The sequence below is a fragment of the Toxotes jaculatrix genome, chromosome 11 (genome assembly GCF_017976425.1).
Source record: "Toxotes jaculatrix isolate fToxJac2 chromosome 11, fToxJac2.pri, whole genome shotgun sequence".
NCBI lineage: Eukaryota > Metazoa > Chordata > Actinopteri > Toxotidae > Toxotes > Toxotes jaculatrix.
In genome coordinates, this window is record NC_054404.1 from 4,079,524 (window position 1) to 4,105,097 (window position 25,574).

The 25,574-nt window shown below is 42.2% G+C and overlaps 1 protein-coding gene across 1 annotated transcript; it reads left to right on the forward strand.

Annotated features, from left to right (window-relative positions):
• Nucleotides 1-996: 996 nt before the first annotated feature.
• Nucleotides 997-24,400, forward strand: b3gnt2b (UDP-GlcNAc:betaGal beta-1,3-N-acetylglucosaminyltransferase 2b). The gene is made up of 3 exons (XM_041049820.1): nt 997-1,293; nt 13,515-13,677; nt 19,567-24,400. Exon 3 carries the CDS (start codon nt 19,592-19,594, stop codon nt 20,783-20,785), a length of 1,194 nt encoding a protein of 397 aa, XP_040905754.1. The 5' UTR covers nt 997-1,293; nt 13,515-13,677; nt 19,567-19,591; the 3' UTR covers nt 20,786-24,400.
• The last annotated feature ends 1,174 nt before the right edge of the window (nt 24,401-25,574 follow it).

The following is a 25,574-nucleotide window of genomic DNA, read 5'->3' on the forward strand; positions in this document are numbered from 1 at the left end:
CTTTCAATACATTACATAATGATATATAATTTATAAACTCTAACAACAATAAGAGGCCTTATTTTTCTCTGACTGAATTAAATATACATGCCGTGAGTCAACAGCTGCCTTAAATATTGAACTGTAACCGGTGCAACTGGCCTCTCAGTTCACAGACTGGTGACAGTCATCAGACAGAGCAGCCTAATACCAGTGATGCAGCACAAAACTGTACATTTTCACTGTACATACAGCACATGGGAGTAGATCCAGAACGTATTCAGACTCCTTTATTGTGTAGTATATTGAATTTTGTTTGTCAGTCTACTCTCTGTAACCCCTAATGACAAAATGAAAACATGTTTTTAGAAGTTTAGAGCAAAATCTCTCATTTTATGTATTGAGGCCATTTGAAGTGGTTCCACAGATTGTGGTTAGGTGCATACTCCTTGCTTTAATAGTCCCTGAAGTGAGTCTGGAACTTGACTGGAGTCCACCTGTGGCGAACTGAATTGCCTGGACACAGTTTAGAGGCCTAACTGTAGATTTTGAGCGTCGATTTAACGGTTTTTAAGCAACGTAAACCTGCAAAATGGACTTTAAACAGAACGCAGAGGCGGAGTCTTTGCGGCGGTTGAGTTTGACGGTTCATGAATTTAGAGAACTGAAGTCACTGAATTCATTTTTTTTTTTTTGTGTGTGTGTCAAACATGCAAATGAAAAGCGTCTCTCAGTTCAGTGCACGTTAGCGTCTGGGGCTCTTTACCTTTTAGGAAGTGAAGCTACCGTAACCGGTTTGTGGTCACAGTCACGTGACTGCAGCGCTTGCTCAATCGATCAAACGGACGAACCTTTTCAAAATAGCACGGCCTATTTCAACACAAGTAACACGAGTGTGTGTGTGTGTGTGTGAGAGAGAGAGAGAGAGAGAGAGAGAGAGAGAGAGAGAGAGAGAGAGAGAGAGTGGGAGGAGGTGGAGGTGGAGCTCCACAGCAGCGCGTCACCAGGTCCGGGGAGAGAAGTGTCTCGGTGCGGCTCAGCAACAGTCTGGAGTCGTGAGCGTCCGGAACACAGGTGCGAACCGCGGACAAAATGTCAACGCGTAACCGCCGGAAACAAAACTCACATGGATTTATTTAACCGCGCCGCCAGTGTCCGGCGGCCGACTTTGGGTTGAGGAAGGACGGCTGAAACCAAGTGAGTCCCCCCGCCCCCCCCCCCCTCCACCCCAGCCCCGGAGGAGTTTTCTGCCAGGACATTACAGGAGTAACCACACTAACGACCATCGAGCCGTTGACTGAAGTAACCTACGCAGTAAGTGAGCCGCCGTTTTACCAAAGTGTTTGAGTCTTGACCCAGGAAAACATATAGGTGTAATTAATGGGTGTGTGTGGTTATAACGCGCCTCACTGTGTCCTCACTGCCAAAACACAGCGAGGGGGGAAAAAGAGAGAAGAAAAACCTCAGGGTTAAGTTCAACACGAGACTCCCGTCGCCAAAACACGATTTTTATTTTTCTCCAAGAGAAACGAGGAATGGGTCTGATTAGAAAAGAAAAGTAATTTATCGAGCAAAAAAAAAAAAAAATCACAGACATTCACTAAAGGTTCTGTTTGGTTTCCTGTTAGACTGAAAATATTTGGACCAAACCACCAGTTTGAAGTCGTCACCTTGGTCTCTGAGAAACTGAGACACACGTTTCTGTCTTTTTTTTTTTTTTTTTTTTTTTAGACTAAGCAGTTGATCTCTTTATGGATAGAAAAAAAAAAAACAATGAAAATACTGGTTAGTTTCTGCTCTGCTTAGTGTAAATACAGTTTTATCACATTGATTGCCCTGTTTCCTAGAAACTTTAGAGGCTCAAAAAAATGAGGCACATAACGTTTATTCCAATATTTGATTGAGATAACAGACTGAGTGAATTATGAATGGTGCTTTTGTCTGCATGTTGGCTGTCTTACATTTCTGGTAACCTACATTTTCAAGCTGAACAAACCTGGAGAAAGTCCCAGTCCGGAGCCCAGTAGTCTGTCCTCTTCTCTCTGTCTCTGTCTGAGAACACGTGTACTTTGCAAGATAGAAGTTTTTAATCGCACGAGCAGCATACTCCACAGTTGCTGAGCAGATGTGTGTGTGTGTGTCAGCTCTGTGGCTCTGCTGTGTTTACATACAAAAGTCCAAACCACTCTTTGGGTGAGTTGCATCCATCCATCCAGTCTGGGTTTAAGGTCCTGATGTGCTTGTAAATAAAAAATGGGGCTAAATTCTGACCGGAGAGTGAATATTATGAGACAAACGACAACAAACACACAAGCTGTGTTCACTCAGGGGAAAGCCCCTTATCGGAGATTTTACAAGGAAAACACCAAGTTTGGGAGCAAAAGGATTTGCTTCTTTGGTAGTTTAGCTCTGTTCGCCTAAAACAAATACCGTCTTATCGCTCATTTATATCATACTCTTCTGTACCGAGCTGTACTCTATGACAGTTATTTTCCTGTGACTCTGCAGGTGTGACTAATCTCTGTTACTACCGCTTCTCTTTATCATCTCCCAGCCCTGCGTGGTCTGCAGCTTGTGATACAAGAAGATAAATACAGAACAGTACGTATGTCTTGTGATGAGCAACCTCAGGAAAAGGAAGTTAAAATGTTTGTTGTGTATTTGTGTCTGTTGGGAAGAACATATTTGGTGGTTGGAGTTTTAAGAAGTCACGAAGTTGCTCATTTAAGTTGCTATGGTAGAGTAAGTTAGAGATTGAGATACTGGCTGTTCGTTTTGTTTTGGACGAACAGAGACACTCTGGTCATCTCAAAGCCATTTCCTCCCCTCAGATACAGCAAACACTCTGCGTAGTTAGCCAACATTTTCTCCACATCATGTGTGGAGTGCTCACTCCTCCAGCTCAGGAACAGTGAGCGCATTCGAGCTTCACTTTCCTGCTCAAGGACACTTTGACCGTCACGGGATGTGCATTCACCTGTTGATTAAATCAAACCTGTGACCTTTCGGGATCAGGGCATTTTCTCCTACCTCCTCATGTATTCATCTCAACTAATCTGTGTCGCCAAAGGAACCACTTCACAGGCATTCCTGATATGGGCTGACTAACAGTTTCTAGGGATGTGGAGATGAGTAATGAAAACCAGCTGCGTAAGGTATGCGTTTTCTTTTTACCAAGAACATCAGCGTGTTCATGGACACAAATGTCCGAGGCAGGTTGACTGTCCATTTGATGGATTGGCATGACGTTCCTGAATACCAGAAAACAAAAGCTGCTTTAGTTCCAGACTGCTTGTTCTCAGCTAAGGTGCTACAGTTGGACAGAACATAATTTTCAATGAGCACTGAAGGGCGTTACTTGTAAAAGAAAGTTGACTCTCTAATGTGTTAAATGAAGTGATGCATTGTGGTAAGAAGGGCTCAGTCTTTCCTTCTGATTTAAAGATCTGGCTCTGCACTCGTCTTTATTTCAATTCAAGGATTTCAAGGTCAGTAATTTCAGCATTTCCCAAATGGGAGATGTGGAAGTACCCAGGGGTGCTGCTAATTATGGGGACATCCCATCAGGTCTGTACTATAAGCACATTTTCGTCATTCATGATGACACAGAAATCTTCGCTTTCCTGTGTAGAGAGACCGTCGCAATGTGCCAGTTTGCAATGCATCAAACAGTCTCTCTGTAGATGCCTCAGACCAGAGCAGGATTCAGTGTGAATGCGTTTACTTGCCTGTTAGCCTGAGCTCCTTACTGCATCCAACTTGAAGAAATCTTTAAACAAAACAAGCAGTCTTTATTCATTTACAATACGCAACAGAAAAACACCTACAGTGTTTTCTTTCAGGTTAGTGGTTAAGCAGAGTTCCACATTTTCACTAATACTGTCCCCACCTTTCCCCTGGAGTCAGCAAGAGAAACAGTCCACAGCAAAATTCAGCATAATCCAGCCCAGTTTCAGCTAAACATTAGTGGGAAACCACGGCAGGAACACTGCGACTGTGCACAACCTGAGAGCTGCCAGCAGCGTTGCTGCTACACAGCCAGACTCAACCTGAACCTCTGCTTTTCTTTGCAGGATTTTTTTTAGTTAGCAGGCGTTCTCATCAAACTTTACTTGTACTCACATTGGTCACATTTAATGTTAGCTCAGCCACACACACACACACACAGGTCTCGATTCAATTACCAGCCCATTATTGCGGTTATTCAGTTTCCGTTTGACACCAGTAACCCAAAATACACCATAAACATATTGCACCATTAAAAAAAAAACAGCTGCTGAATTACTCAACTTCTCTTATATTGAGAAACATCGCAAAGCACCTTCGGTATTGTGTAGCTGTAACTTCCAAATTATTTTTTAAAACTCGTTTTAGATGTAGTCTGTCACCGGGGCTAATTTTGTTGTCACCTCGTGGACAGTACGTTGCTTCAGTGGAATAACAGGCTTCAGGCGCTTGTCTTTAGACTACGGGCGAGAGGCGGGGTACACCCTGGAGTGGTCGCCAGTCAGTCACAGGGCCGACACGCAAAGGCAGATAACCACACACGCACACACTCACCTAGGGGCAACGTAAAGTGGCCAGTTAACCTAATGTGCATGTTTTTGGGATTGTGGGAGAAAGCCGGAGAGTACCCGGAGAAAACCCACGCAGGCACAGGGAGAACATGCAAACTCCACGCAGAAGAGCTCAGACTGGGGTTCGAACCTGGAGCCCTCATGTTGCTCGTATTGCCACAGTACTTTAGCTTAGTGCGGCAAAGTTTGCAGACAACGTACGTCCTGTCGACATGTTTAGAACTCCTGCCATGAAAACCAAAATGCACCCACGCACTCGCTTTTAGCCCAGACGGAGCTGGATGGATCGGTTGGTTGCCGGTTAATGACTAAACCCATCTGCATGTGCTAAGTGCTTTGTGCGCCACAGTTGTTTTTGTTTTTCAGTTTCCACGTGTGTTAAATGCAACATTTAACAGACAGAGTCCAGCTCGCAGTTTTCCTCTTGCTTTAAGTCTCAGTTCTGAACACACACTGGATGTATTGCACGCAGGACACACAAATATTAAACTGATATGAGTCTCCTCTTCTGAATATGTGTAAGACAACAAACAAGCGTGCAGTGTTTCCCAAAAAGTCAAATGAGTTTTACGGTTGTATAACGTGGCCCTTCACTTGTTTGAGACTACACATAGAGTTTAGAGCTTGCTAACTTGACTGAATGCACCTTGTTAATTATGAAATTAACTGTCGTGTGTATTACCCATAACAGCAGTTATGGTTGAAAGAGATGTGGAGCAATACTTCAGGATGATACCTCTTTCTCCATCTCTGTTTGTTGCTAAGTTGTGAAAGAGGCTCTTCTATGATTATCTGCTCTTCAGCCTTCTTACTCTATCCATTAACTTCTCTTCTGGCTAAAGTTTTCTTAGTTTTTTTACCCAAAGAGGTTGCAGAGGTCAGGAACGACTGCAGTACCTACAGCATCAGTTGTATGATGAGACACAAAAAGTGCACGTCATGCTACATAAAACAAAATAGAAATTCTTTCATGAGTAGCTCATTTGAATTTTTATTTTAACCCTCACATGTGAAAGAGAGAAGCGACTGCTGTTTCTTTAGTGCTTGGCTCCCACTGTTTTCCGAGATCCATTTTAAAAACTGCTTACAGGATTATACTGCAGCAGGAACACAACAAATCCATAATGTTACAGCCGTTTTGCCGACAGGCAAATGCATCAGTGGGTTTAAAGTCTTTAATGGCGAAGTGGAAAAATAAACTGACACCAGTATTGCCTGTGATGGCCAGCGCACACACAGATCCTTTATGTAAGCGATACCTTGCATGTGTTCAGCACACTGAGCAAACTAAAGTCTTAGTGAGGGCCTTCAGAGAGTAGTATGACTGTGACATTGGCTGAGTTTTCTCTGTACTCCAGCATGCTGTTGGGTCAAAGCGGTCTAAATGTGGAACGTTGCGTTGTGTTGTCTGTGGGTTGATTTCTGCAGGCAGCACACATCAGCAGACGGTTCATGTCTGCACTGGTGGCAGCCTGTCTGGCCTGTGTCGCAGCCATCTTCACTTCTTTCTTGTTTCGGTGTCTTTTCCCCTCTAATCTGTTTTTTTTTTTTTTTTTTTTTGGACAAGTGAAACTGATGGTCAGTATGACCGAGGTCAAATGACCGGCTTGGTCAGTCAAGAGCATTTAAAAATTTGGTGGCCTTTAGAGCTGAAAAGATGAGTCCGATTTTTTTGAGCAAACACTTGAGTGTTCCCGGGTATGCTGGCTTCAAAGAGGATATGAGCAGTATGCGGATGGACGAACATGTCTCTGCTCTAACCAGCTGTATTTTTAGATGTTGGAGTAGCTGTATTTTAACTTTATCAGTGATACTTTTCGTTCTCCTTTTTTCGTACCTTTTCTTAACGCCGTGGTGTCTGTTGAGAGGTCCCACTGGTTAGCATTGTATGTTTATCACCAGAGGCACTCTTCTCAGTGTTGAGCAGCTGCTTTCCAGTGCACTGCAAGAATAAACGGAAAGGAAGTGTACTTTGGGAAAAGATTAGCTGGGGGAGGAGGAAGTTGATGAAGGAAAGTGAGCTACAGAGGGATTTGATCCAGTGTGACACAATTATGATTTGAAGACTTCACTCAGATGATAATGACCACGTCTGAGCAAAACAGAGACGTTACATCTCAAAATGTTTGCCTTAGAATAAAGTTAACAAATATTTTATCCCCAGGCAAGGCCGCAAGTTTACAGATTTCACTCATGGAGAATCTGGAATGGGAGAATATTAACATTTTTTTTACATTTTTGCTTTGAAAAATGACTGAAACGATCGAGACAGTCGCAGTTTTGTTCCTCCTTTCTGTTAACTGTTTGGCAGAGAGGATACGGTTGGGTTGATGAGGCAGTGCTCTCAGGGCTTGGGAAACAGGATATGACTGTTAGGAGACACAGAGGTCAGAGATCAACGAGTTTGCTACCCAACATGGTCAGAGGCACGATATCGCTGTGAAACTTTGCAATGGAATAAGGCGACTGAGACAAATTCAGTCTTTACGTTGAAATTATTGACATAACACAGGAAAGTTAGAAGAAATCAATATTAAACTGCTAAACACATTATTTTGTCGCACAGAAATCAGTTTTGATTGACCAGAGACTTGGGCATGTTAACTCACAGTTAGCAGACTGAAACCTCGTCCCCTATTGTCTGCGCTTTTCCTCTCTCTCTCTCTCTCTCTGTTCTATACCCTCTTCCTGTCCTCGGTTCCTGAGGATGTGTAACATTTACCAGCATTTATGATTCAAAATACAGGCGTAATGCCAAGATAGACCTCATTCCCAAATGGCTCTTTGTTTATAGTGTTTGCAGACACGTGTTTCAGAAGTAGCAGGCTGTTTCAGGCCATTATCTTGTATTTTTATTTTTATAAAGCTGTGCAAAAGAGGGGTGGTGTTATGAGGGTGTGTGTCATGTGTGAGTTATGGTGACCCTCTTACGATGTTACCGCTATATATGATACCGCTAGTTGCACCATATAGACACTACTGTATCCTGTTTAGAAACTTGGCTTGTGTACAGCCCATTGTGTCAAGTAAGAAGAGGGGAAGTGGAGATGGTGAGTGAGGTGGGGTGGGCGTGGCGTCCTCTCAGTCGTCTAAGTTTCTCTAGATCATTATCACGAAAATCGGAAGGGTGAGTTCTTAAAGCGAGCTGACGAAGTTTGATGCTCAGCCGGCGCTCTCACCCCATACGCACTCCCTCACTTTGACTTTCAAAATAAAATGATTTTGTGCAACTGCAGAATGACCAGCTGATTTCGCTGTCTCTGTTTGCTTGTAGAAAGTGCTTCGTTTATGTAAATGTGATTTATGTGGAATCATAATACTCCATCACTGAAATAGCGTATTGGCACGGTTGTCTTCCTCGCTGCACTTCCATTAGTTGCCTTATTGTAAACAACGCCACTGTGTCTGTGTGTTATTTCCCTTGCTGGCACACGCTTCCTGCACTGCCTCCCCTCACCTTACAGGCAATCGGTTTGTTGTTTTCCTCTGTTAATGTTCATGTTCATAATGTACCATGTTGACCACAGCTTTTCGTCTTCAGTGCATAAAATGAATGGCTGCAGAACAGTCTGTACTGTGAAACATAAAGAAGGAGTAAAGCCGGAAGCCTTAATCTTGGTTGCTGCATTATCATTTGTAGATAGCATGCAGTAAGGGTGCTTATGATGCAGTTTCCCCCATTGTGGGACTAATAAATCTTATTTCTTATACTTCAACACTTGAATTTTGGTCTAAGTATATTGATTTTTTTTTTAATACCACAGTTACTAGGGAATATTTTGTCCATATATATCACAGACTGGTCCACACACACGATCCCCCTTTTCTGAGTCAAGTAAATTTTCATTACAGAAATGTCTTTGTTGAAAAATAATTGTGTAATTGTCAGTTTGAGTGACACTTCCACAGAGCTTTAGAGTAACTTTCCAGCTCATTGCTTTTGGTTTCTGGACTGCAGCTTTGCCGTTACAGTTCATACCCTCCTCTCTTATCAACCCTATCTCCAGCCACAGCACTGCCTGCTGTACAGGATCTGCCCAGCCCCAAACGATAGGCACACAAGGTTAGCTGCTAGCTGGTGTGTATAGTGGAGTATCGGCATTGACAGAGAGCAAAAGCATTTCTCAGGGGGCGAAGAACACAACTCCACATGAATGATAATGTTGCTCCATATCTGCTGGATGTGTAAGTGATCAGCTGTTCCCTGCTAAAAAAAAAAAAAAGAAAAGGTCTAAAGTTTAAGTAACTTCATTTCGCCAACATAGTGGAGTTTTGTTTGTTATGAACACAGTGTTGAACAACAGAACAGTGACCTGGTTTCCCAGGATAATCCACAGTACTGGAAAATTATTCCTAATAATGCAGGGCCTGATGGGCTGTGACCCATTCCCCCTCGAAATTGTTCTGTAGCTTATTTAATACTGTGGCTCAGGTTTGAGCAAATCAACGTGTGCAGGTTTTTAATAATAATGCCACTGTACCCATGTATGGAACAATGGATATATTACCATTAATTGTAATCCTGATTATTTAACTGTATCTCAGTGTTGAGTACATGATAAATTTTGCTGAGATATTCACAGTGGGATCCAACGGTCTGAGACCACTCTCCTCTCAGACTGTCGGACACCACTGTACACAGCGCCTTTGTTCATCAGGTCACACTGTGAGTCATGTGTCAGGATTAAACTTGGCATGTTTGTGTAATGCATTAACTGAGCATTGACATGGACAGGGAGAGTACTTGTCATTCCAGTCATATATACATACACACACACACACACACACACACATTTTTAAGTTTAGACGTGGAGTGTGAGTGAACGAGTCGTGGCGCAGAGAGAGATGACCTTTAGCGCGTGGAGTCAGAGTGACAAGTATTTGTTGATAATGAGCAATTCCATTCTATTTTAATGCACTACGTTTTGACCCTCAGCTGGAGGACCCGGGTTCACGCTTTCATGTTCTAATGTCTCTCACAAGTGCTGAGTGCTGCTGAAGTGTCACTGAGCAAGACACAGGTCCCCAATCAGCTGCAGGCACATAGCTAACCTCAACTCCACAGGGGTCAATATGCTGTGAATATGTACTTAAATTCCAAAGAGTGATATCCATTATTCAGGGTCATGCTTGCGACTTCATACTTTTTTGAAGGTTATTTAACAAATTCTGGCTTGATGGAAAATACTGTAACTGTTCTGCAAACCAGAATATAGGACATGTTATGTTATGTTATGTGTGACTTTTAGTTGCTGACTAACAAGAATACAGGCCACAGGGCTAATTTTACAAGCCAGCGAAATTAACAGTCAAGCCCACGTGTCTGTGACCTTTAGCCCTTTGTGAATGCTGGTGATGACTGTCGATATTTGTTGGGCGGACTCGAGCTCAGGCAGCGCATCTCTCGGTTGCAGCCCACAGGCTATTTATGGCGCTCCTCTTTTCACGCCGTGTCGCGATGAGGCCCACATTCCCTCATACCAAAACATCCTCTTCTATTCCACTGACTTGGGTCAAGTAGTGCTCAAAAATATCTCAGTGGTAGTTATAACCTGCACAGGTGCAGGCTGGTAATAACAAATTTATTCAGATAGCACTTCTCAAAAGCAAGTTCACAACGTGCTTCACAAACAGAAAATATATGTTTATAGAGCACAATTAATACACAAGAAAGTCTTCCAGTGTGAGGGACTCTTTGGCTTATGGCATAGCTGGGAGAAGACTGGAAAATTTAACCTGATTCCATATTCACCTGTGCAACGCTTGTTAAGCCTTGTTGCCAGGTGGAAGAGCTCACAGAGAAACGGTTGAATGTTTTTTGGTCCCACTTTTGTTTTGTGTCCCTTTGATTGGTCGGACATCCCTCTGTGTCCACTCTCCCCCTCAGTCAGGTAAGAGTTGACCTTTGTCCAGAGACCTGATGCGTCTTCGTCGATGGACTCTTGTCTGCCATGTGTGTGCTAATGTTCTGAACTCAGGACATGTAATTTCTTTACTGTGAAAATCGTTGAGCTGCATTTTATACTTTTATAGCATTTTGTAATGAGACACTAATTCTGAGAACAAGATTGTGGCTTGATAAATGAAGAACTGTGAAACCACGTTCTGTTAGTCAGAGCAACTTTGTGGGTTGTGTTCTCAGCTGCCAACACAAATAGCTCTTAACATGTATTGGGTGTTTTGTGTTATATTTTAGTTACAGAGGGTCTGTGGCATTTTGGTGGGACAGTTACAGGAAGTAAAATGTGCCTAAAGTAAACTGAGAGCATAATTATTTATTACCTTTTTTAAAAATTTGTTTTTCCATTACTAATATTTCCAGTTCCAACAAAGTTCTTGCATTTTGGAAAGTTGTAGGAGCGAAGGTTGGAAATAATCCATACTGAAACACTGTAAAGGTAAATGGCTGCATTTACGTAGCACTTTAATCCAAAGCGCTTTGCAGTTTGCTTCTGAGTCTCACTTTCTCTTTGAAAATTGAATCGAGGGCAACTGGACATATGTTTGTCTGGGAAGATGTTTCGCCTCTTATCTATCTATCTAGTCCGCACTAGTCTGACTAGTGCGGACTAGATAGACCGATGCATACGAACTGATGAAGCCCCTTGGATAAGAGGCGAAACGTCTTCCCAGACAAACATATGTCCAGTTGCCTTCGATTCAATTTTCAAAGAGAGAACTATGACCTGGATGAATGAGAACATTCACAGACAGTCTCACTTTCACACTCAACAAACACTGGTCACAGCAAGCTACCAAACAAGGAGCAGTTTAGTGTCTTTGACATGCAGACAGGTTAGACTTTAACAGCAGCATTTTCCTCAAACCGTTGTCAGTTCTTTATCGTCAGTTGCTAATATTGGGCCCCAGTAAAGAAAAAAACCTTGTTGTTGGAAAGATTCCTGTGACTGTTTTATCGAATGGAAGTTAAGTTTAAGAAGTACGTTTATTTTGTAAAGAAAACAGGACAGAGAGTGAAATACATACAGGTGTGTTCAGAGTCTGTGTGTGTTCAGAAAAATATAGACATTCTACTGTTAATTAACAATTAAGCAATTAAATAATTATCTAGTCTTGAAGTGAACGTTTCAGGCTGTTAGTTCGTCAGCGGGGCAACGTGAAAAAGTGATATGGCCTCATTATCAGCTGACCCCAATACCTAACCAGCACAACCAGCTGGTTAATGATTAACCAAATCCAGTCGTGTGTGTGAGGGGAGCTTTCCACATCAGTCTCTTTGGTAACGTCTTTATTTTGGTGTTTTTTAATTCACCGGTGTTGATGATGTTTTACTCACTTCATCCACCGTTTGTCTGGTGTTTACTTCACATTCTGCTTGTTTCACAACACTGGTGGTATTAGTAGACTGTTGACAGCAGTCAGTAGCGTTGTGAATAAATAAAAGGGATATTTATACTTGGTTTGGAGTCAGGCTCAAAATACGTGCTTTGGTTCCCTGCTAATCTTTTTTCCTCTCTGCATTGGGCTTCAGTCTTGTTTACATGTAGCTTTAATGTGCATCATGTTTTGATTTGATCACAAGTGGCCTGCTCAGAAAAACAGACCGCTCAGCAAAGTTTCTAAGTCTGTGCTTGACCGTGAAGCTCCAGCCCTCTCGTCTAGCGGAGTAAATGTCTTTATTTTCTATTTTTATAACCATAAAATTAAATGTGAGAATATTAGAAATGCAGTTTATATAGATCTGGGTGACTTTAGAGCTACCTGGTTTTCTAACTGGAGTGGTAGAGTTATCAGATGTTAGCACACTTTCAGTAATGGGGCGGTGTTCTGGACATGCTTCATGGGAAGCAGCAGAGAACTGTGATGCCAGCGTCGACATGAAGATCCTTCAGCTCCTCCAACTGATGGATCTGGAGCGCAGCAGATGTGCATGCAGCAGCATGTCTAAAGAGTAAGAGAAGCTTAAACTTGAGAATTTTAAGCCCGAGGAGGGAAAATAACACGGACCAGCACAAATGTCTGTAAGCTAATGAAAAGCCACGAAAACAGCTATTTGGCAAGCTTCTGTTTTCTGTGGTGGGAAGGGCCTGTGTGATTCAGTCTTTATTTCACCTGTGCCAGTATGTACAGGCTGTCGGTCAGGGCATTGATATGCACTTGAGTAACCAGGCTCCAGTCGGCTTTTTGCAGTAATCTGATTTCTTTGTCATTATTTATACAAGAAACACGGTTTTTCACATTAGGGATTGGGCATGATAGAAAGTGGATTTCTTGGCTATGTGTGTGCATGATAAAATATTAAATATTTACGCAGAGCTGTCAGTGGAGTTGCGTTGTTACTTACAGACCAAGTCTGTCCAGAGCTGCTTTGAGAGGTTGATGTTATTTTGTCTTGTTTTAATTAAAGTCTGAATCATTGTAATCCAACTAAGATGTTCACGCTGTTGTCATCTGCAGAGCTGCTTTACAATCAGCGTCCCGTGCTCTTGCTGCATCTTGTCCTTTACAAGCTTGTATATTAGGGCTGCAACTAAGAATTATTAGAGAAATATACCATCATTATTTCCCACAGCCCGAGGTGATGTCTTCACATATCTTGTTTTGTCTGACCAACTGTCCAAAACCCAAAGATATTCAGTTTACTATCAAACCTGGTGAAGAAAAGTATTAAATTGTCACATTTGAGAAGCGGGAGCCGACAAAGATCTGGCAGTTTTGCTTAATAAGTACTAAAACAATTGTCAGGTTATCAAAATAGCTGCAGATTAGTTTTCTGTCGAGCAATTGATTGACTAATCAGTGCAGCTTTGTTGTATCTACTGTAAATACTGCATCTCTGTGACCGAGTGACCATTGACCTGTGGCAGTGAGCCCCACTGTTCGATCATATCAGTTAACACTAATCAATGACGATGATGATGGGATTATCTGAGGGCACAGATCACCGAGTCCAAATACCAGATCAGCCGTGCTGATGTTTGTTTCGTTTGTTTTCAGGCTCAGCCCTCCTCCACTCCCCCTCCCTCTCAGTTCCGCCCCTTTCTCATCGGTTTTCACCGCTGGCTCCTTTTCCCCGGAGGGCGGAGCGCAGTATGGGGTAAGAGAGCCGAGGGAAGACGCTGAGACGAGACAAGCTGAGGAGGCCCGCTCACCTGCACAGGTAAGATTCCAGAGTGTAAGCTCGCACCGTCAGGAACACTGTTACACATATGATAAGCTGACATTCTTCTTTTTTTAAAGTAAGTGGAAGTAAGACACACAAACACAAATTTAACTTAATTTAATCTTGTATCAGCTGATTGAGGATCTGCTTAAAATCAATGAGTCTCAGACACACACACACACACACACACACACACACCTTAAACCTGCTAGTGCCATTGTTTTCTGCTGTCTCATGCCCATCCCCCCTCCCAGGTGAGGCTCTCTCACCTCACTGAACAGTTTATCAGTTGGAAACCCTCAACGGTCAAACATAGTCTGGCATTGTCCAGTTGATTACTGCCGGATCTAATCAGTGTGTCACAGCCCTGCTCTCTGTGCTGATCATTGACTCCGCAAACGGCATCAAAGTCCATCTGGCTCCACTGTTCTTCCAACCTGCTCCATCTACAAGTTGTTAAGAGTCTGTTATGTTTTAAGAGCTTAACAGGGAGCCCTGCAAACACTGCCAGGTTAAAGGGTTTTTAAATTTTTAGCACTTTTCACTGACCATCACAGATGGAGTTGGTAACCTCTGTTTGTTGCCCTCTGAATTTATGTTTAGTTCTGACGAGAGAACTTCAGCCAAAACCAGGAGAGGATTCACTTAAACACTTACTACAGAAACGTACTTTACGCAAAACTGTGCAAGATGCTGTTTAGTCCCAAGTTTCAGTTTTCAGTCAATCAGAATAAAAAATGAACTGGTTCCTTTACATGTCTACTTTCCTGTACAAGAGCATCTTATATTATAAAATTATAAATTAAATAAAAAAACATCCCAAACCAGTGACACCACAAAGTTTCATCATAAGCTCTCTCCAGCTGGAGCTCTGTGGGCAGAAATATTTTTTGTCTGCAAAGGTTACGTACGTGAAGGTTACAAACACCTATTGCGCAAGCACACGTGGCTTAAAACAACGAGAGGAAGGTCAGGTCTTTGTAAAATAAGCTTTTTATTGTCTGGGAATCCCTCAGTTGTGACGTTATTTGAATATTTTAGTCCTGAGGCTTATGACTCGGGGGATGGTTCAGATTTTTATCCGGGTTGTTATGCCATCACTGTGCTGTCTGAGAGTTGTGTGATTTAAAGGAAACTTTGAACTAGAAAACTTTATGTAGGTCGATGTAGCGTGTGGTAACCTTAAGGCCACACCTTTGATGTCTGCAAAAGCCAGTGTGCATCACATAAGGCCCACAATGCTTACACTAGTTTACACTAACGCCTAAAGAATACAGGCAACATAAACAAAATAATATCACAGTTGGCGTCACCACAGTCAAATATTCTGGAGTCATTGTGATTTAATAAACAGCTTTTCAAATACGTTCTTTCATGTCATGGCCTCAGGAAATGCTTGTACCTTATTGCCTCTCAGGTCTGTTAAAGTGTATTAAAATCGGGGCTCTGATAAGTTGTTTAATACTTAAAGAGTGATTACTCTGCAAACCCTCAGCTCATTGTTGTCACTGCTCTGTGCGAATGAATGAGTGAATGTAAACACAGCCGTTGCATGCTGGTAGTGTCATTCAGGTGTGAGGCACTGCACATTACCTGGCTGGAACTGCAGTTGTATGAATCACCGTAGCTCACCTTTGCTCTGTTTCACAAAGTACATGAAAGAATGTAAACACTGTTACTGTGGAGAACATAAAGTACGATATGACTTGATAACACAACACATGCCTTAAGCTCTTACGGAGGCGATATCAACAGGGGAAATCCGACGTCCGACTATAAATCAAAACCTACAGCAGGATTCTCGTTAATCCTTTGTTTCAACTATAAATCCAGCTTAACAGTTAAATCAGCCAATGGTTAAGCTCAGAGGAGGAGAGACCATGGCAAGAAAGCTATGACTTCTGCCTGATCCCCCTTTTCTCATGCATGATGCACACTTAATGAACAATAAAAGTCTCCGTACTGTTAAAGACTCGGCCAAAGATGTTCCCCTGAGCAGACGCACCACTCTCTCTGCCTCTCGCACTGTTGTGTCATTTACGAGAGTCCTTCACCTCTGTGAAGTACAAACATGCAGGGCTTCTTGTGTGGCCACATTTTAGCTTGTGCCAGTGAATCATGCCTGTGCTCTGCGTCTGAATCTCTCCTTATGTAATGTGCAGAAGTTTGAGGCACTGGAGCTGTTTAGGTAAATATGAAGTGTGCGTGGCATTGTGTTTGAAAGCATCCTCACTTTACTTTCAATGCTTAAAACAAATGTGCAGTACTGTATATCTATACAACAGACGTCTAAACAGGTCCTCCAACCTAAACGACCTTAAACGCATACGACCTATAGGGGCATAGTGGTGCAGGCCTGCTCTGTTGACACATCCATCCACACCAACCTCCTCCTCTTCCAACAGACTTTGTCGCCCTTATACTTTGTCACCTGAATTCCACCTTTGCTCCCGTCACAATTACAGTGGCCGCGAGAGGTCTCGTAACAATAAAACCTAACTGCGGGTCGTGATAAGCTGCTAACACTCGGCCTGTGGGGTTGTTTCTGTTTTCACAGGGGGACAGTTTTAATATCTTGGTGCACCGTTTTGGTTTTTGCAAAATCGGGACAAAGACACACGTGTGAGCTACAACAGCACGGCGACAGAAAGGTGGAGTTCACATTTAACTGTTGGAGGAAAAACACTTTTAACTTATTGTGATGTAGAGTTCAGTCACAAACTCTTTGTTCTGCAGCATTAAAACAGGAATTTGAACAGCTTCAGCCTTTTATTGCTGTCAACATAAACAGGAAACCACACCCAAATCTGATCCACTGATGAGAGCATCATCTTTAACAGCCTTGTTACATCATTACAGTAGCAACAAATGTCTTCTAACAGCCTCAGATGGTCCATCAGGATAATGTAGGTAGGTGTATGTTTAGCCTCTCATTACTGACGGTAAATTAGACGTCTGGAAGTGGTGGTCTTGTCAACATGTTGTTAAGCCGTCTTCTTTTGAACCCCACCGCCGCCACCACCAACTCATTTCCCAGAAGTCTGCATGTTTGTATGGTGATACAGCAGACAGGAAATCTTAATTATCTATGAGCAAAAGAGAAAGAAAGGAGGGGGGTCTAAGCAGGAAATGCTATGTCTGTGCTTGCTCTTGTTAGTAATACAACACTGATACACCATAAGGATTAGGGATCATCATTCTGTGTTGCGTTCACTTTCCTTTTTCTCTGTAATATGAGCAAAATTCAAGAGAAGCGAGGCAAGGAGGAGGAGAAAAAAGAGGGGGGGGGGTAAACAAAGGATAGGGAGAAGGAAGGAGAGCAAACAGCAGTGCAGAGTTGTTGCTAGGAGGCTGAGAAAGCAACACGATGCAGAGGCAGGAGGGATTCGTTCAGAGGAGGGAGAAGTTGTAGATCAATCTGAAAATGAATCGGGTCCTAAGTGAAAAAGAAAAAAATGCCAAATATTTTCAGGGTCCAGCCTCTCAAATATGAAGTTTTGCAGCTTGTCTTTATCATATATGAAAATGAATGAAAAACTGTTTGGTTTTAAACTGTTGAGCAATTTTAAGATAATCATTTTGAGGTCTGGGAAGTTGTTGTTTTTTTTTTAACCACTTTACTCACATTTTCATCAGCCTCACAGAGCTGCTAGCACGGCTGTATACTCTCAGTCCTTTTTTTCTTTTTTTCCCTGACATGGATTTCACTGGAAAAAGTCAAGAAGCAAAACCTTAACTGCCCCTGAATGACCATAATATTTACCAGATGCTCACAGAGCGTGCCCTCTGGCCTGTTGGCTTCGGTTCTGAGAAAAAGCTGCATAGTTACTTCCATTTATTACGTTTTTTTAAAATCATCGTTTCTTCTTCTGCAGTTTAGTTTGCTGTTTTTACAGGACACATGTAGTCTGAAGTTTACAGACTATCAAAATCAAAACGTTCAACTGGATCGTCCTGGTAACGTACTGGTTTGTGCTGCTTGGCTGGGTTTGCTGCTTGTCATCCCTCCCCTCTCCCCTCGTTTCCTGTCGCCTTTGTACTGCCGGCTATCAAAATGAAAGCAACACATTTTCAGTAAGGAGTGAAACGAAAGTGACGAAGACACCGGAGGACTGGATTGTCTGTTCAGACCTGCTACTCACACATTGTCCTCGTTTCAGTTTTGGGGTGCAGTTTTCATGATATTGCTAACAGCAGACACATAGCAGCAGCCACAGGTGTAGTGTGGTGTAATGACTTACATAAGAGCTGTGTTTCCAGTACCTTTTAAAGAGCTCATACTTTTTCTTACAGGCTAATCTTGCAACATGACCTTGGGTGACTCTTTTTTTTTTTAATGGCTGATAATTGTCTAATTGTTTTATTGTATTTGGGTTTGAACTGTAGCCAGAACTGCCAGTTTGTGTGCATGCTGCTTAATGATTGTGATAACTGCCTGTCTGTGCGTGCCTCACACACTGACACACACACACACACACACACCATGCTGGGTAAACCAAACAACATCTGTTGCTTGTTGATTTGCAGAGTTTGCAGCCTGATTTCCTGATTTCATGTTACACAGTGGCTGAGCACAATCACTGTGACGCTTTAGTGGGAGAGCAGTACCTGATGGAAAAGGATCAGTGATTTCAAGTGTTTAGAGAGTTTCACGGGTTTAAGCCCTGATGGCAAGCACCACCCATCTGAGGTGTGTTTGAGGAAGACACCAGCTCTTGTTTTACATAATATCTGAGCACGAACCACCGATACGGTTGCACAACAAAAGAACACACCAATGGAGATACACATCACATCAGGAACTTAACCGACTGCAGTTATTAGAAAGCCCCAAGATTCATTGTGAGGATGACATATTACATCCAACAGCATTGCTCCGCATATCATTCCAGTCGAGACCCTTTTGGTTCATTCACCCATAGCAAGTTTCATTCATGATGGACGTTTGTCATTTGCTGTGTTTATTCAGATTTCAGATATTTTATCTCCTCTGAAGTTAAAACGCTTTGGGGAAAACAAGCATTTTCATGTGACTGTGTGTCACTGTGCTCTTGTAGCTGAAGTGTACTCTCTTCCTTTTCCTCTGGTTCTTACTTAACAAAGAGAAAAGTGATGAAACAGTGCACTCGAATTATAAACCCACATGGCTGGACACAGTAGTCACCGACTTGTTTTCATGATCATTAACTTGAAAGAACAATTGATCTCCACCCCATTTGGACTTCCTGTCAAGATTGGCCAAGCTCTCAAAAGGCGTAGCTGCATGAAAGATCTATTGCAGATTTTTTTTTTTTTTTTTTTTTTATTAATTACCTTTTGTAAAAAATAAATAAATAAATCAAGCAACAGGTTACTTCACTGATTGGTGGCTCCACAAAAAACGTTGTGACTCTCGTGAAACCTTGTACTGTGTTGTCCTGCTCCACTTATGACTAATTGCAGTTCCACTTTACAATCAACGTTAATTTCCAGAGGACGTACTCTGTGACTTGCTTGTCCACTTCAGCAGCTGCTTTGTCTAAATTTGAAATTAAAATCTAAAGTTGAATATTGTAAATTTTCTCACCTGTTGGACTGTTTGACTTTGTGATAAGGTTGATTGAAATTCAATTGAAGTCACATTTATTTGGGAGCTGTGTTCTGATTCTTAGAAGCAGATAAAATGTGTTTTTCTTTTGTAGTGTTTTTCTTTATTTTATTGATATTGATTGATGCTTATTGATAACAGTAAGCAATGTTGCATGATACACACCCATATGCCTGATATCATTAGACATAATGACCAGACTTTAAATACAATATGAACCACTTCTGTCCAGTAGATGGAAGCAAGGGGTTTTCCTGTCACTGACATCTTTATTTCTTTTCCCGTGTGTGTCTGCTCAGGTGGTGACGGGTGCAGGACGCTGTCATGGCAGTGCAGAGGAAGAGGCTGAAGCTCGTGGTGACAGTGATGACGGTGAACCTCTTCATCATCATCCTCATTTTCCGACACAGCAGCCAAGACAAAAACGAGCATCACAAGGTCCACATCCCCTCCGAACCTTTCTGGACTAAACTGGCTCCGGTCTCGGCGTACTGGAACCGCCAGCAGCAGATTCTCGACTTTCAGAACAATCCCATCCTGACAGCTAACTTAAGCGCCACAGATATGCCCGTTTGGCTCACTGACACTGGTTTGACCTCTGACCCCTGCAAGGTTAACACCAAGGTTACCACTCAGGTGAAAGACTACAACTCCCTACCAAACCGCTTCAAGGACTTCCTGCTCTACATGCACTGCCGCTCCTACCAGATCATGATGGACCAGCCTGATATCTGTAAGGAGCCGCCGTTCCTGCTGCTTGCTGTAAAATCCCAGGTATCGCACTTTGACCGCCGCCAGGCCATCCGTCAGTCCTGGGGACGGGCGGGCGTTATAGCCAATCAGACAGTGGTGACTGTCTTCCTTCTTGGCAACGCCACAGTTTGGGACCACCATCCAGATCTATCCAGTAGTCTGCACGATGAGAGCATCCGCCATCGGGACATCATCCAGTGGGATTACCGGGATTCGTTCTTTAACTTGACTGTCAAAGAAATTCTGTTCATGGAATGGATCCAGACTCGCTGCCCTGGTGCTCGCTTCATCTTCAAAGGCGACGACGATGTCTTTGTCAACACATACCGCATCCTGGACTTCCTCAAGGGCCTACCGGGGCCCAAAGCTAAGGACTTGTTTGTGGGTGACGTGATCACAGATGCAGGGCCTCACCGAGACAAGAAGGTGAAATACTTCATCCCAGAGAGCATGTACGTCGGGAAGTACCCTCCATACGCTGGAGGCGGCGGGTACCTTTACTCTGGAGACATTGCTGCTCGCCTGCACAGTGTGTCACAGCGTGTTCCGCTCTACCCGATAGATGATGTCTACACAGGTATGTGTCTTAAGAAGCTAGGGCTGGCTCCCGAGAAACACAAAGGCTTCAGGACATTTGACATAGAGGAGAAGTACAGGTCAAATCCCTGTGCCTACAAGAGTTTAATGCTCGTTCACCCGAGGACCCCGCAGCAGATGATCCAGATCTGGTCCTGGCTCAGCCGGCCTGACCTGAATTGCCAGTGACAACTTCACAGCAGCCAGTTTGGGGACTGTCTGAAATGACTCGAGAGAAGAAGATATTTTGAGGTTGATTCCAAAAGGACAACGTGACTAATATTTTTTTCCTGAACAGGGTCATGACCTGAAGGTTGGCAGCTTTAAGTTGTTATTGAGAGGTTATTATAACGGTCACTTGGAGCCTCAGCTTGGTGCAGTTGTTACATTAAATCCCTAAAAAACGAGGACAGTGTGCTGTTGGCTACATTTCTCAAAATGACTACCATAGTATTTTGACTTGATGTCGGACTTCCGTAGACAAGCTAACCCTGCTTTACTGTGTCAAACAACCTTTACCCAAAGTGACCATGACTTTCTTTGCGTGCACATATTTATATCACAACTATTTATATGCCCTTTAAAAAGCTTTAACACTGTGTGTCAGCTCCAACATGGGGCGTCTCAATGCTGTATTATATGAGTAAGACCTGGGATGTGTCCATCTGGGACTCTTTGCTGTTTGCTCAAGGGAAAAAAAATTACTGTCATGTTTCCAACACTGAGTCTCTAGATATTTCAAACTTACATAAAAGAATGCGTTCCCACATACAGCAGTTTATTTCTGCTAGCTTTAAAAGAGATTCCTGATGAACACTTCCTGGTAATTCATGCTGGAGGCTTAGTTTTTGCTGCTATTCCTGTCCACACTCCCTAAAGTATTTACATGTGACTCGCTCCAACTCAAACTCCGCCAGCTTCATCCTCACAAAGACTTGAGTAACTTCCTGTTCGTCCACTGTTCGTGTTTGTTAATGTACAAAATATTTATTCATCCTCGAAAGGGAACCTTTACCCGAAGTTCATCATACGGTTTCTCAAAAGTCCAAAGGGCTCACTCTTAGTTTAATTAATGATGGCTTCTCTCATTATCATAATTTGCACTGAGAATTATTTTGTTTAATCGGTAGATATATCATGTTACAAAAAAAAGTGCAAATCATTATATGACTTTGAAATGGGGAGTTTGTTGGAGTGAATTCACGTGTTGTTTTCAGGAAATAATGGGAATAGGAGCCCAGCTCTGTACAGCTCAGCAGGTCTGAGCTTGGCTTGACATGGATGGAGAAATCCTAAATGCTGTCTAATTCTGCTTCAGGTTCTCGCTTTTCACAAAAAGAAAAAACAAAAAACAAACAAAAAAAAAAAGCTCATATAAACCCTAAGTGCATTTTCAGAGTTCGATATATAGATACATTTCAAGCTGCCGGAGTACAGCTTCTGCCTGAAATAATCACCATAACTTGCTTTGTGAGTTGTTGTGTGAAAGTGTGTGAAGTGTTGCTTTACTGTGACGTCAGTGAATCAGAGTCAGAAATGCTTTAAAACAGGTGGAGCATATTGGAACTTCATGTCTAAGCTGCTTACACTTTCATTACTTGACAGCTTGGCTCTGCAGTGTTCACTGATCATTTTGAAGGCTTCATTTCAAAATATTGCATATCCATTTTTAGAGGAACAGATTTCAGGACACAGCCGGTTACATCCTTCAAGGAGTTGAGCCGCATTCATTAAGAGCTCAAGATAATTCATAGCTCCAGATATTTAATTAGTAATTTATTGTAGCTTCTTTTCATAACCAGTTTGTTAGTGAAAGTTTTAAAATGGTGGAAAACTCATGCAGGAACTTAACAGCTCACTACTGTATGACTTTAGCACAAATGCTGTCTTTCACCTGCTTTATGCATCCGTGTTACATAATGTTCCTTTTCAGCTCTGTGTGAGTCACAGACTCGCACCTGACACATGTTGAGAGTTTTTCAGATGCACCTCTGTGATGTTACACGTTGAGGATATGTCCTTACGCAGGTTTAGGGTCAGTCCACTTCGATTCGTTTAATTGATTCAAGTTCAAGAAGTGGATTTTGTTCAGTATTCATGCTCAGAATGCCACTGGACCCGGTCCGTGAGATCAACCCTGAAAATAAGTGGCATGAATGTTGGTTTAAGTCACATGTTTAGATTGGCCCTCTACCTGGTTGTTAAGCGTGTGATGTGAGAGAAGGATGATGATGTTCCTGCTCCTCTGTTAGAGCTCCCCCTGCTGATCAAGATGGTGAACATTAGCTTTTAGGACCTGAAGTTTTACACAGACACTGGCAACCGCGTGACCCAAAACTAGTTTCACACCTAATTTATTTTCTCATGTTTTCACCATCTGTTCATTATCTCGGCCCTTGACTCTTCAAATGCCCTAAACTATCAACTTATCTCTGTTTTATTGTTTGTGTCGCTGTAATTTGAGATAACAGCTTTTTGAGGTGAGTCGTAGCCTGTGTAGGTTTGAGATAGTCGGGGTTTGCCACACAAGAAAGACAAAGATAAGTTGCGACAATCAGAGGGATGCTCTTATAGGCTGACTGTGTGAATGTTTTTTCTGGGATCACCAACTTACTCAGTACTATTTTTAATAATGCACATTTGGTGAAATCCGACTGTCTCCGTGTAGGATAAAACAAACACTAAAGAAAAGGAGACAAAATAAGAGCCAGGGGCCAAGTGGAGATAATTTAATATTTAGGTCAAGTTGTGTTACCTGTTCTCTTGTTCTCTGGGTCATGTGTCCTCAGCATCTTCACTGGGGTTTCTCACCACTCACGTACAATAATAAATTACATTCTCTCCGTGATGCTACTTGAAATGTTTACGTTATTAAAAGTCATCATCATTGTGCCTGATGATTGACTGTAGAGGTGTTTTTTTTTTTCCAGCTCATTATGTTTTATTGTCAGATGTTTCAGTCTTCAAGCCTCATATGTTTGAATGTATCCTCTCACTGTCACTGCTCTTTATCTGGTCATTTTGCTTCACCGTTTTTCCTATGAAGGACCATTTTTCATTTTTATAGGACGCACAGCAGCTGTGTGTTCTGACAGTCAGTGTTTCTCTGATCTCAGTGAATTGTTCTCTGAGCTTATATAGTTGCTGGTGTTGTTTTCGAGGCAGAACAGTAACCCAGTGAAATGTCAGGCCAGTTCCGGTTCCAGGACTGTAATACACAGGGCGATGTTTTGGTAAACAAGATGGGGCGAAATTTGTTTAGACACAAAGTCCAAACAGGGTCAAAATATCCAGTAAAACAAAGATAAATAAGGGGTTATGATGTGATAAATGGATGAGTGTTTGGGATATTATATGTTCAAAAACTTCTCAGATTGTCCAACAAACATCTGAATGTTGTTACAACCTTTTCTGTTTAATGTTTTTTTTTTTTTTTTCCCAGTTAATCGATTAATTACTCAGCATTTGGATCAAATATGTGACTTTTGAGACCTCAGAGAGACATTGTGAGTCATCCTCAGATGAATCCTTGCTTTTAAGGGGTTTTTTTGGTTTTGTTTTGTTTTTTTTTGCACTACATTGCTGCATGAACCCCCACATCACCACTGTTAACATGTATTTCAGAGACCTGTTATTGTGTTACACATCACCTGCACTAATCAGATCATCACCAAATCTGTGCCTGATGTTTGTACGTACTGTATCTATACGTTTTTCCTTCATCCATGGTCAGCGTGATCGCTTTTTTTTATTACCTAGAATGACTTGATTATTTGAATAAAGTTATATTTTGCTGTTTTTGTATGTACTGTTCAATGCATTTTTATTGTTAAACAAATAAATTATGTGAAGTCAGTATTATTTCCCCATCTGTTTGCATCACTGGGGAGTAGTCTATTTTTTATTTTAAATGCTGTGTTCAAACACGCCACAAGTCTCAATGCTACAGTATGTAAAGTACAAAATTACTAAATTAGAAAAGCAGCTTCAAACGGTCCATTCACCTCTGCTGCCCCATGTAAACAACAGGAGTTGTGAGCAGTTCAACTAAAGATTTTCCTCAGAACAAATCAATGTAAAATCACATGAAAGCTGAGCTTAACAAAAAATCATTAGAGCACATTCAAACTGACTCACGTGCCTCACCAGCAGAGGGCAGCAGTGTATAAAGTGCCAGGTAGACTGACACGCTGTATTATTCAGTTCACTCTATAATATACTCTAAGTATTGGACTCCTGCTTGGTGCAACCGTCTCTCTGTGTAGTTTGAAGGCAGGAACATAAATAAAGAACTTGTCACGTTTTATTGGAAAAATATAAAAATACACATGGTAAATCTAACAAGCTACAGAACTTGTTAGTTTGGCCAACTAGTTTTTATTGGACATTGACAGCAGAACATAAAAATAAGCCAAATAAACTCATTCAGCCCTTTGTCTGTGCAGCTGACTGCAGCATAATGGTAAAAAAGTGATCTGTTGTTTTGATGCTGCCATTGACACTTACAGTACTACTGCTATGCTGGCAGCAGAAGTCCAGTGTTGTTTGGTGAATGTGTTTTTTAATCATCTGCGATCTCCAAGTTGTAATTTCACAGGGAGGTTGGAGCCGCAGAGCAGCTCTGCTGAGAAGCAGTGCTTTACTAAATGTCACTTCCGCGGAGCAGATGCCGGAGTCTGAGTCCGTTGCCACTGAGGATTAAACATTTTTACACATGCTGGGCAGCTTTGAAGAGATGCGAACCATCTTGCTAAAAATGTTTTTGTAGCAAATACATGTAAGTAAATACAAGACAAACAGATGTCCGGATATCAGCAGTCGAGCAGCTTTTCCCTACACAAAACTCATTGCCCTCTCCTCTCCAGGGTGTTTACTCTCCACCTCTTCACCCGGGAATAAGGGAAAGATGGGACACTGTTGTCATGGTGACCACTTTCGTAAGGCAGAGGCAGTCATCATCTGGTGCAGGTGAGGGAGC